This window comes from Dipodomys spectabilis, unplaced genomic scaffold (genome assembly GCF_019054845.1).
Source record: "Dipodomys spectabilis isolate Male_0828 unplaced genomic scaffold, ASM1905484v1 ptg000125l, whole genome shotgun sequence".
Classification (NCBI taxonomy): Eukaryota; Metazoa; Chordata; class Mammalia; order Rodentia; family Heteromyidae; genus Dipodomys; species Dipodomys spectabilis.
Genome location: NW_024870802.1, coordinates 15,571,835 through 15,584,979, shown reverse-complemented (window position 1 = coordinate 15,584,979; position 13,145 = coordinate 15,571,835). Strand labels below are relative to the sequence as shown.

The 13,145-nt window shown below is 41.3% G+C and overlaps 1 protein-coding gene across 1 annotated transcript in view; it reads right to left on the bottom strand.

Annotated features, from left to right (window-relative positions):
* Positions 1–1,552: 1,552 nt before the first annotated feature.
* Arhgap19 (Rho GTPase activating protein 19) overlaps positions 1,553–13,145 on the bottom strand; it is a 41,545-nt gene continuing 29,952 nt past the window's right edge. The window contains exons 9-12 of the mRNA XM_042689595.1: positions 12,887–12,985; positions 8,481–8,591; positions 7,662–7,737; positions 1,553–5,063 (exon numbers count right to left, since the gene is read on the bottom strand). Coding sequence (XP_042545529.1) covers positions 5,053–5,063; positions 7,662–7,737; positions 8,481–8,591; positions 12,887–12,985 — 297 coding nt within the window. The 3' untranslated portion in view covers positions 1,553–5,052. The remainder of the gene's footprint in view (positions 5,064–7,661; positions 7,738–8,480; positions 8,592–12,886; positions 12,986–13,145) is intronic.

Below are 13,145 nucleotides of genomic sequence, written 5' to 3'. Positions count from 1 at the left end.
AACAAGACTCTGCATAGATGCTGGTGCCATAAGGTTATAACAGAACAAAGAAAAAGCATTGTACAGAGATGAACACTGTTTCCTAGTGACATCTAACCTGCAGCAATCTCAGGTGCAACTTTACCTTTACAACTTGACCATGAGTCAAGAATCCCAGATGTGTCTTATTAATCAATGCAGTCCTCATGCATGTTTGTGGTGGTGGCCTGATGCCAGTGATACGAAAGTGGAACAGCCATTATTATGTTTAGTACCTAATACTTGATGATCAACTGCTACTGACTAATGCATCTGCTGCTATACTATACCTTTTCATTGTCTGCAAGTATACTTCTACTTACAAGTTTATTGTAGAGCAGTAGCCATTATACCCTCCACAGCTCCCACATATACATCTCATGACTACCATCTTTTTTTTTCACTGCATCAACAAGCCACACTCAGTTGGTATAAGTTCATTCTATGATGTTCACACAACAGCAAGATTGTCTAGTGATGTGTTTCTCAGAATGCATCTTAGCATTAAGTAATACCTGACTGTGTATTTGCCCTCTGAGCCACTGCCAATGGACATGGATCATAAAAATATGTAGGCGCGACCATCTCAGGTCAACCTTCACTTTGCAATTGCCATGGACATGAGTTGAAGGGTCCAGATGTTGTGTATGTGGACAACTGACATTCCCACCCCCGGGATGGCTGGCATACCATCCCCATGATGGATACTTTGTTACTTGGAACAGCTCTTTCCTAGCCCCCTGGCCCCATTTGTTTGGAATTTTTTCCCTCTCAGGCTTATGATTTTTAGACATTCTACTTTTTTCTATTGCCCATAGATAATGGTTCAACTAAATTAAAAATTCAACTGAGGCACTGAAAACAAAAACAACTCTCTGGAAATAAGCCAAGTATAGGAATGTACAACTGTGAAGGCTGTGAAGGTGGTCATGAGTTTGAGGCAGCCTAGGTTATACAGGGAGTTGCAGGCCAGCCTGAGCTACAAAAAAACCTTATCTCAAGAGGAAAGAAAAAGAAAAAAGACTTGTCCATTGCACAACCTCAATTTTTGTCCCTACCTTTATTTGGGGGAATCAGAGGCCAGGCCTTGAAAAGACAATGTCCTCCATACTGAAACCACTGGCTTGGGGTTTGTTCGTCCTCACCATTCCTGTCCTCAAGCTACATTTCTGGACTAATGTAGACATGAGCAAGTAGGTTGGCCCACGTCAGGAGGCAAAGTCAATTTAGGAGTCCAGTGGCTCCAGGCTTTCTTATTTTCTCTTCTTTGTTTGGAGACAGGATGGCCTCAAACTAAGATCCCCTTGCTTCAGCTTCTTCAGTGCTGGGATTACAGGTATGTACTGCCTTGCCCAGGTCAAACTCATTTATCAGCCAAAGCCCTCTCCTCCTGAACTCTCCCACCCAAGTGCAAAATATGTCATATAGGAATCACTTCCTCAGAGGCCTCACATTCCTCAGAACCAGAAGCATTCTTTCTTCAAAACAACCCATTGGTCAAATTGTGAACCAAGAGACTAGCCAAAGCCTGCAGATATGAAACAAAGGAAATTTAATCTCAAAATATTACATAAGTATAAAAGACATTGCATATGATTGTTTCTTTACAATTACATATTATATATATTATAAAATAAAAAGAAAAATAAAAAATGGTGAAACCTTATTTTGGTGGTTGAGTGAGCTCAGGGGCATTTGCACTGTCCTTGCTACAAAGAAAGGCTCCTAGGGTAAGGGCATGCTTCCCCCACAGGTTCAACTGGTCCCTAAACATGTCAGAGGCATGCTCAACAGCTCTTCAGCACAGGCTATGGCCTCACACACTGTGGTTTCCATGGTAACCCTAGCACTCAGGCTGTTTTTACTCCACCTCCTCTTGAGCCTTCCTCTTATCAACTTTACACTGATCTTAACATTAGTTGTCTCCAACAGCCAGCTTTTAGTGAATCTGCCACTGAGCAAACCACCACTGGATTCAAACGCTTGAGCAATTTAGAAACCCAAATTTCTCCCTCAGCTCTGGGACAGTCCTGCTGGCACCCAGGTTAGATCTCGGTTCTATCTTTAGTCTCAAGACCTCAGGGGGAGTAGACCAGGGATGAGTTTCTCATCTCAGGAATTCATTTCAAGAGTGGGAACTATTAGCTTCCAGCCTCTGTGCAGAGCCCTGTACAAAGCAAGGAAGCCCCTCCCAAGGATGGCCTCCCAGTTCAGCATGGTCACATGGCCAGGTACTAGGGCACAGCCTCCAATACCAGTCTCCCTACTGCATGCAGTATTATGAACCATTTGCTGACACAGGATCCTGTGAGGGAACCTGAATCCCTAGAGGAAAGAATGGCTCTACTCTGTCAACCTGACCAACAAAGCTCACTTGGAAAACCCAGCAACCACCAGTCAGTGACACATGACCCCATCTCCCAATTGTCCCCTGTCCTTTCCGACTAACTATAGGAGACATGCAGAGCAAAGAGCTTTCCTTTGTGGTGAACCAACTGTGAGTTCAGGGATAATTCAATACCCACTCCTCTAATATGTCCTGCACTCCTGCACTTGGACCTTCTGATCCTCTGCCACTGCTGAGCAGGGTTTCTAAACCAAATTCACTGGCCCCAGGGCAAAGTCCACTGCTGTGAAAGGCTAAAAAGGCAGCATCTATGGCTTCCACTCACTCACTCAGTGCAGATGTGAATGAAGGAGGTGGTTTGCGTTTTTATGCTTGTGCCCTGGCATTGCCCCATAGTGACACACATCGAAACCAAAGACAACTCTAAAAAGGAATGAAACTTGAAAAGCCACAAGAAGAGGCATTTCCAAAGAAACTCTTCTAACATGAAAATAAACACAACAAAACAATTTTTAACACATATTATAAAGGTTAAAAAAAATTAAATACTGGCTCAAAAATAACAACTGCCATCATGTCAGAAGGGAGACAGCAACCTCCTGTGGCAACGGTTTTTCTCTGAGTTCCCTAGAAGATTCCACAGGATTAGAATATTTACTATTACAAGTAGAAGGTTATATAGCTTATTCCTCAACCTTGGCTCCCAATTGGATCACAGCTTCCCTAAGAAATATGACCTATAAAGCCCTTAAAACAAGAGAAAGCATATTCAATAAATAAACCAAACACTCATACCCAAATACACATGTGAACTGCCCAAGGGGTCCAGCTATCTAAAGGCATCTCACCTGCACCCTCACCACAGAACACTACCTACGGCTGCTGATCCCATTCATCCAATCTCCTTTGTCTCTTAACTCTCTCAAACACAAAACCAACTAGATGACAAGGGGGTATCAAGTCACTGCCATGCTCTCTCAACCTGAAGACAGTCCATGCTCAACAGACCACTGTGCCACTCCAAGATAGAACACACGTAAGGAATAAAGGAAGGAAACACTACTTTGGAAGTGTTGAGGAAGAATACTATTTTGATGTATTGACACCAAAAGGGATTTCTGTTTAAACTCATTGTTACCTGGTACAGAATTATTTTTTTTTCTTAACAACAACAAAAAAAAGTCCAGCAGAAGAGAGGGCTGATGGCCTGAAACAAAATCAAACCCTGCTGCACTGGAGTCATTGTTTTAGGATAGTGAAGATTTCCAACTGCCTAAAATTAGATCAGCAAACCGTATTTTCTTGGATGCCTGCCTCCCCACAGTGGCCTGACTCAGCTTTTACACACAAGGCAGAAACAGTTATGCAGCTTAACAGCCAGGCACACACTTCAACATCTTCATCTGCCACGTGCTGCTCTCTGCACCGTGAATATAATTTCATACCAGATCAAAGCCATGTCTTTTCTTTCTTCACCATAAATACAGATGAACATATCCAATCCAATCGCCAAGTGCTCCAGCTCCAGCTCCAATTACTATCTGTGGCAGGAACCACTCCTGAGCACTGAGAAGCTCCAACTGCTTCCCAGTGAGAATTCTATCTTCCAAATCCTATCAGACTCCAGACATTGCTAATCATACCTTTCTTGTGACCCCACCTTGCTCTCAGGAGATGCTCTAGTTTGCACCTGATGCCTGGAAAAGTGCAATAGAATCCCATCCAAAGGAATATAAGCCAGCCAGTTCCTCCAGGCACACTCCAGAGCTTCCTGCCACAGACAAAGATTTCTGTGAAGCAGTAACTTTTCCTTTCTTAGCAGACAAGTATTTCATATGGTTAGAGAATATTGAGTGAAGGAAATAAGCTCAGCGACCACACAACTACTTTCACATAACTGAGGAAAGAAGACAGTGAGAGATGGAGGAGGGAGAAAGAGGAAGGAGAGAGGGAAAAGCAAAAATTCAATAAAATACAATATTCTCCTTTTTTCAATACAATAGGTCAACTCCCCTATAATTGCAGACACAAGAAATAATAAAGAACTTCCAGAAAGCCATAAATTCTCTCAACACAAAAGATACTAAGGAATATAGCCTCATAAGAGCAAGAGCTTTCCCAAAGTTTAAGAAGAAAAGGGGTTTAAGAGTATCCAGTTTAAGAGTCCATTTGGATTACCAATCCAAAAAGAAATGGCTTTTAAAACAAAAAAGTGACAAATAACAACCAGTTACTCCTCAACATTATTAAAACAGAGAAAAGCCCGAAATATCAGTTAAAATTACTAATCCACTAAGATCAACAGTACTTCTGAAAAAATAATCACTGACAGTTGGGCACAAAACAGTTGAAAAAACAAACCTGGCCTAACAAAGCATATTGAATGAACACTGGAGCCCGGCGGGTACTGCTGATTTACTATACAACGTAAGTTGTTTGTTCTCTGGTTAGTGGTTTTCCCTTATAATACTTAAGAGAGAGAGCACAGCACTCTCTCAGAAGGCACAGCTTATAAATGATAGCCAGTGAGTGGGTTAGAGGTTATTCAGTCACATATGGCATAAACTGGTTTTCACAAATCAAAATGCAGCAAGCAAACTGCAAGTCCCAACTTCGCAGTAAGCAGAAATAACACCTGGTCCACTAAGGAGAAAATTCTGGTGGATGACAGGAGAGGTCTAAATCCTTCAGAGGAATCCTAGGTTGAAGGAGAAACAAGAACATTAGATACATTTATAAATACTTTTTGCAAGCATTTTACCTAAAAGCTATAGAATCTATTATTTAATATCAATCTGCAGATTGATCAAAATATTTAAGAATTTCACTCTCTACCAAGTAGAGACTCTATCGAGTCTGCTCAATCTAATCCCAGTTCATTAAATGTATTCATGGCAATAACACCTGCCACCAAGTAGGTGTACCTTTTATATGGGTGTTCCTCTTAAGTTAATTATGCACAACGTCTCCTTCTTCCTCATAACCACCTGCACATGAGACACTATTCCTGCCATGTTACAGACAGAGAAACTATAGCCCCAGATAAAGCTACTAAGCAGCAAAACAGGGAAATGGGCCCAAGTCTAAGTAAAGGAAGAGTTCGTGCTCTTACCAGCATTACCTTCCACTGGCAAATGCTTACTCCATACTGACTGCAGCACTGTCATACAAGAACAGAAGACAGAAGGCCACAAGTACATTCTATTTACTTTTTCTTTATTGTGGTAGTAGGATTAAACCCAGGGCCTTGCACATGGTAGGCAAATGCTCTACTGAGCTATATCCAAGTTCTACAAAGGGATTTCAATTCAACATGGCAGTTTTAATCAATGCATCTTAATCATGCATCTTAAGCAATGTCACTCCTTTTATTCCTCTGCTCCATCTGTCCCAACCCCTAAGAATATATTCTTAAATCTGACTCCTGTCTTCTGGAAAAGAAATTAGATACCGAGAAAAGAAAATACTGCTAAAGTAAATCATACTAGATGTCCATACCTTAATAGTTTCAGTAAGAGTTCAAAGGAAAAAAAAGTAACTCTATCTGGCTGGGTTAGCCAGAAAAGGTTCCAGAGAAGAGAGGCAGTTTAGGCTGGGCTCTGAAGAATGAGAAAGACTGTGCCTGCTGAAAAGAATGCCCAGTAATAAGTAGTTGTTCTCATCTGGGGGTGATTTTTCCTTCTCCCCTTCAGGACACATATTGTCGAGGGACAGTTTGGTTGTCACACTGAGGGAAGGGTTCCAGACGCATGAACTGGGTAGAAGCTGTTAAACAGCATACAGAATAGCTCCCACAACAAAGAAATTGAAGTAAAATGTCAATATTGCTAACGCTAAGAAATTTGTGCTAAATACAAGTCCATTTCAATTATACTGTTAATGGTGATAATAAAATTATATCGTCTTCTTCAAGGAGTGTGTGTTATTTTACTAACATCAGTGCCCAAAATATCTAGGATTCAATTCATTGTTGAATAAAAAACTGTATGGTACCTACCTAAACTGCAGGCTTGGAGTCTAGAAGAGTTCAGACCTGGAGAGGCCAGTTTGGAAACTGTTATCACACAGAAAACAGAACTGAGCTATGGAAGCAGACCAAGCTGCTAAGAGCAGGAAAATATAAGAGCAGAGAAAAGCAGAGAACTGAAGAAAAATAAATGTAAAAACACAACAGGTAGCTAGATGTGGTGGCGCTTGCCTATAATCCTAGCTACTCATGAGATAGAAGGAAGATCCCAATTTGAGGCCAGTCTGGGAAATTTTTTTTTTAATTAAAAAAGCTAAAAACAAAGCTGGGCGCTGGTGGCTCACGCCTGTAATCCTAGCTACTCAGGAGGCTGAGATCTGAGGATCGCGGTTCAAAGCCAGCCCGGGCAGGAGAGACCGTGAGACTCCTATCTCCAATAAAACCACCAGAAAACCAGAAGTGGCGCTGTAGCTCAAGTGGTAGAGCGCTTGCCTTGAGCTGAAGAGCTGAGGGACAGCGCCCAGGCCCAGAGTTCAAGCCCCACGACCGACCAAAAAAAAAAAGCTAAAAACGGGGAGAGGGAGAGAGGGTAGGGAGGAGAAAGAAGGAAGGAGAAGGAAGGAAAGAAGGAAGGAGAATGAAAGGAGGGAGGAAGAGAAAAAGAAAGAGAATCATAGGAAGGAAGAAAATAAGAATAGTGTAGTGGGGCTGGGAAGGTGGCTCAGTGGTAGAGCGCTTGCCTTGCATGCATGAGGCCCTCGGTTCAACTCCTCAGCACCACATAAGCAGAAAAAGCTGGAAGTGGGGCTGAGGCTCAAGAGGTAAAGCACTGGTCTACAGCTGAAGAGCTTAGAGACAGCGCCCAGGCTCAGAGTTCAGGCCCCACAATTGACAAAAAAAAAAAAAAAAAAGGATAGTGCAGCATCTCAGGATACAGGAAATAACTGGGGGAGAGTAAAAATGCCATTGTCTAACCTACTCAAAGTCTCACGTTATCATGGACCCCTACTTTTCTGAAGAAATTCATTTCTTTCTTTCCACCATAGAGTTGTCAAGATAAAAAAAAAAGTTTATATTTGTTTTGAACTTATTTATGAAGTATAATTAAGGTAACTGAAATACAAGTCCTGTCTAAGAAGGTAGAGATCAGTGTTTGTAGGGTCAGTGTCTGGAGCAACCTAAGGGCACTGCACAGTATAGCACATCAACCTACATCCCTTCTGACTACAACTGTATACACTGGGAAGTAAAAGAAAAAAATGCTACTCACTGAATAGATGCAGAAAGGAACTACATTCAGGAACAAAGAAGACAAAGTAAAATGAGTACCTTTTCTCCTCTCCTTCTTCCCCTCAGACCATTTCAATCTTGTTGGCGTCATGACAGCAGGAGAACCAGAATATGACTGTAACAAGAAAATTTTACAGTGGCTTACATGATCTAATGTCAGTGTTATAGACTTTACTAACAGACTTTACTAACAGAGCAATTACTCATCCAATTTCAATGGGAGGAGTTTGACCAAGCCTGGAATAGTTATACCTTACTTACCTTAACTGATTTATTGTTGATTTAATGAAGTAACTAAACCTAGGATAACTTGGACAACTACCATACAGGCAATATAGAGCCAAGGAGACCCAGATAAAATGCTACCCATCTCATGGACTCTCCCAGTAAGAATTAACTGCACCCTGCAATACTTGTTTATGTAGCTACTACACTGTATGGGTCATCATCATGTAACTAGCTATATTCTTCTTGTTTAGTGAATGAGTTAATAAAAATCTACAGAAAATCCAGGCGCCAGTGGCTCATGCCTGTAATTTTAGCTACTTAGGAGGCTGAGATCTGAGGACTGTAGTTCATAGTATACCTGGGCGGGAAAGTCTGTGAGACTCATATCTGAAATTAACCACCAAAAAAGCCAGAAGTGGGGTTGTGGCTCAAGTGATAGCAGCCAGGCCCTGAGTTCAAGCCCCAGGACTGGCACCAAAAAAAAAAAATCTACAGAAAGATAGTAAGTATAAATAAACATTCAACATGATGCAGAAAAACTGTAAAAATAAATGACAATATACAAATTTCCTTCTTTTACAAATGTACACATACACACACAGAGAAAGAGTCCAAAGAATATTATCTTACTAAGTTCCTATTTTCTTTGCTGGTGCTCTTCAATTCACTCATGGCCAAAGACTCTCGAGTAGGGGACTTGTTTCTCTTTTCTGTCATGATCTGACTTCCCAGGACTTTGCGCTGATTTACAAACAGAATATATTTGATTTACAAACATTTATTGCATCACTACATAGCTATATTGACTTACAAAACTACAATTTTCTTTTCTTTTTTTTTTTCTTGTCAGTCATGGAGCTTGAACTCAGGGCCTGGGAGTTGTCCCTGAGTTCTTTTGCTCAAGGCTAATACTCTGTCATTTTAAACCATAGCTCCACTTCCAGTTTTCTTTTTTTTTTTTTTTTTTTTGGGTCCGGTTGTGGGGCCTGAACTCTGGGCCTGGGGGCTGTCCCTCAGCTCTTCAGCTCAAGGCTAGCGCTCTACCATTTGAGCCACAGCACCACTTCCGGCTTTTTTCTTTTTGCTTATGTGGTGCTGAGGAATCGAACCCAGGGCCTCAGGCATGCAAGGCAAGCACTCTACCACTGAGCCAACTTCTCAGCCCCCACTTCCAGTTTTCTGATGGTTAATTAGATATAAGAGTCTCACAGAGGAGCTGGGAAGGTGGCTCAGTGGTAGAGTGCTTGCCTTGCATGCATGAGGCCCTGGGTTCGATTCCTCAGCACCACATAAGTAGAAAAAGCCAGAAGTAGTACTGAGTGGTAGGGCACTAGCCTTGAGCTGAAGAGCTGAGGGACAGCGCTCAGGCCAGAGTTCAGGCCCCACGACTGACAAAGAAAAGAAGGAAGGAAGGAAGGAAAGGAAGGAAGGGAGAGAGAGAAAAGAGTCTCACAGATTTTTTTTTCCTGTCCGAGATGGCTTTGAACCACGTGATCTTCAGATTTTAGCCTCCTGAGTAGTTAGGATTACAGGCATGGGCCATGAGCACCTGGCAAAGACTACAATTTTCTTATGTTAAAAAATACTTAGCTGGGTGCTGGTGGCTCACATCTGTAATACTAGCTACTCAAGAGGCTAAAATCTGAGGATCGCAGTACAAAGCCAGCCTAGGCAGCAAAGTCTGTGAGACTCTTATCTCCAATAAACTACTCAGAAAACTGGAAGTGGCGTGGTAGCTCAAGTGGTAGAACACTATCCTTGAGCTGAAGAACTGAGGGACAATGCCCAGGCCCAGAGTTCAAGCCCCACGACCGACAAAAAAAAATTTTTTTTTAATTAAAAATCCTTATAGGACTGGAAGTGTGGCTCACATGATAGAATGCTTGCCTAGCAAGTCAAATCCCAGAAGCACAAAAATAAAAAATAAACTCAGCTTTCTAAAAACTTGGAACAAGCCCTCCCAGCCATATCATACAAAAGAGGCCACAGCATGTACCAAATACCTAGAATGGTTGCTATTCTTTTATTTTTCTTTACTTGTTGTGGTTGTTGTTTGTTTTGTTGTAGTTTTGGGGAGTTTGGAGGAGGCTATTTTCTTGTTGTTTTTATTTTTTGTGCTGGTTAGTAGGGCTTGAACCTAGGGCCTCACGTGCTCCCTGAGCTTCTTCACTCCAAGCTTGCACTCTACCAGCTCGATCCACAGGCTCCATTTCTTTCTTTCTCTTTTATTTTTTCCTGGTTAATTGGAAGTAGAGCCTCACAGACTTTTCTACCTAGGCTGGCTTCCAATCACATTCCTCAGATCTCAGCCTCATGAGTAGCTAGGATTACAGGCATGAGATACCAGCACCTGGAAGTGAAGTTGTTTTTGTGTTGTTTTTTTTTTGTTTTTGTGGAGGTTTTTGATCAGTCCTGGGTCTTGAACTCTGGGCCTAGGTGCTATCCCTGAACTCTTCAGCTCAAGGCAAGCACTCTACCACTTTGAGCCACAGCTCTACTTCCAATTTTCTGGATTAATTGGAGATAAGAGTCTCTCGGACTTTGCTGCCCAGGCTAGCTTTGAACCACAACCCTTAGATCAGATCTCAGCCACCTGAATAGAGGCGTGAGCCACCAGCGCCCGGCTGAAGTTGTTTTTTGATGCTGAGTTATAAACGTTCTTTATATATGTTAGATAGTAGTTCCTAACAAGGTACACAAAATGCAAATATTCTCTCCCATTCTATAGGTTGCCTTTCACTCTGTTGAAAGGAATGGAAATTCTGATGGCAACATTAGTCCAAGAAGCTACTAGACTCAGGAAATTAGTATTGAAAGTAAACTCTAGACTTCTACAAATTATAATGACAAAAACTAGGGCTAAATGAATCTGCAACTGTTAACTTCAGCGTAAATGGGAAAAACTTGCAAAGTACTCAAAGGACTCCTTAGTGTTGATAAATTTATTTCTTAATAATGGTAATACAATTTAAAAAAAAAAAAAAACAGCAGAACACAAAAATAGCACTAGTTTCTCTCCAAATTAACCTTGCCTTCATTTATACATGAAAATCTGAACCCCATAACCAAGATATCTACTGCCACCTGATGGCAATATTCCTTAACTACAAATTAAAATCTGGAGATTTGTAAACTCAATCTACAAACATAAAAATGGTAGTAACATCACAGAATCACAATATATTTGATCTAACAATGAATTTGATATAAGAGAAAAAACAATTAAAAATGTGAGGTGTCAAAGTACACCAGCCTATTAGAAAATCCATTTTTCTTCTTTAATTTTTTTAATTTAAAATTTATTGTAAAGGTGATATAATTTATTGTAAAGGGTTATAGTTACATAGTTACATAAGTAAGTACAGTAATGAGTACATCTCCTTTTGAACAGTGTTACCCTCTCCCTCATTTTCTCCCACTTCCCCTCCTTCACCCCGACCCCCTTTCCAAGTTGTAAAACTCATTTCCAATATAGGGTTTAGTGAGTATCACTGTTTAATTGGTTCATACTTTGACCAACCAGAAAACCCATTTTTCTAATTTCCCGAATCATCTCTATTTCCTCACTACTCCACAGATATAGTAAATTGCATGAAGAAGTACAGTAGACCCTTGATAACCATAATACATGGTCCCAAGGAGACCACTGCTGAGAAAAAAACAGAAATGCTCAAGATACATGGAGTTCAATACTATATTACAGATGGCCGATCCATTTTTCCCATAATACCACCCAACTTCCACCACAGACATTTTGGCTTTCCACAAATCTCAAATGTTCACTTTACTCATAAAGTAAGAACACTAACTCTTCCCTTGTTTTGGGACATATTTTCACCAAACTATAAACAACAAAACACTCAGCAGATCACATTTGATTTAAACACAATTGACAATGTGGGATTGGCTGAGAGCTCTTCCACATCAAATAAGATGTGTAATTTATGTATGGGAATTTTAAATTTTTAAGTTTTTTAATATGTATTTACTTACTCATTGATTTACTTTATGACAATTGATCAAAAGCTACAAGTAAGCTGGGTGCCAGCGGCTCACACCTGTAATCCTAGCTACACAGAAGGCTGAGTTCTGAGGTTCGAAGTTCAAAGCCAGCCTGGCCAGGAAAGGCCATGAGACTCTTATCTCCAATTAATCACCAGAAAACCGGAAGTGTCACAGTGACTCAAGTGGTAGAGCGCTAGCCTTGAGCTGAAGAGCTGAGGGACAGTGCCCCGGCCCAGAGTTCAAGCCCCATGACCGACAAAAAAAAAAACTACATGTAATAAACCCACAGAAACAAAACAGTAGGCTTAGCCAGGCGCCAGCGGCTCACACCTATAATCCTAGCTACTCAGGAGGCTGAGATCTTGGAATGATGGTTCGAAGCCAGCCCAGGCAGGAAAGTCTACGAGACTCTTATTTCCAATAAATTACCAAAAAAAAGAAAGCCAGTAGTGGTGCTGTGACCCAAGTTGTAGAACACTAGCCTTTAGCAAAAGAAGCTCAGAGACAACACCCAGGCTCTCTCAAGTCCCAGTGCCAGCGAAATAAGAAGGAGGGAAGGAAGGAGGGAAGGAGGGAAGGAGGGAAGGAGAGAAGGAGGGAAGGAAGGAAGGAGGGAAGGAAGGAAGGAAGGAAGGAAGGAAGGAAGGAAGGAAGGAAGGAAGGAAGGAAGGAAGGAAGGGAGGGAGGGAGGGAGGGAGGGAGGGAGGGAGGGAGGGAGGGAGGGAGGGAGGGAGGGAGGGAGAGAGGGAGGGGAAAAAGAAAGAAAGAAGTAGGTTTACTCTTGTGAAGCAGGTCAGGAAATAAAATGGACTCTATACAGAAATGAAATCTCTCCTTATACCCAGAAGATAAAGAAAGGCTTTCATTTCTTTTACTTCGTAGAGATCCTCCTCCATTTGAAACACAGTAAAACTACAAAATAAAAACTTTTTAAAATTCTCCCTTTATCTCCTAACAAATGAACTTAATACCAAGCATAAAATTAACTTCATCAGTCAGAGTTCAGTTTCCTCAGGATCAATACAGCTTACCTTAATTAGCCCACTAAAGGAGCGCGAACGGGCCCTCTTCTGGACACGGGGAGTAGACGGTTCTCTGCCTGGTGTTTGGGTCAAAGACTGTTTATGAAACTAAAAGAAAACACAGAGGACATCTTATTAATATTCTCCCATCAAGTGATGCCAGAAAAGTCAAGAAATAAGTGAATCTGTACATATATACAGGAGTAGATTGATAAGCAAATCATAAAGGAAGAAAAGATGCTTCCAAAAAGAAGTCAAACATCAAATT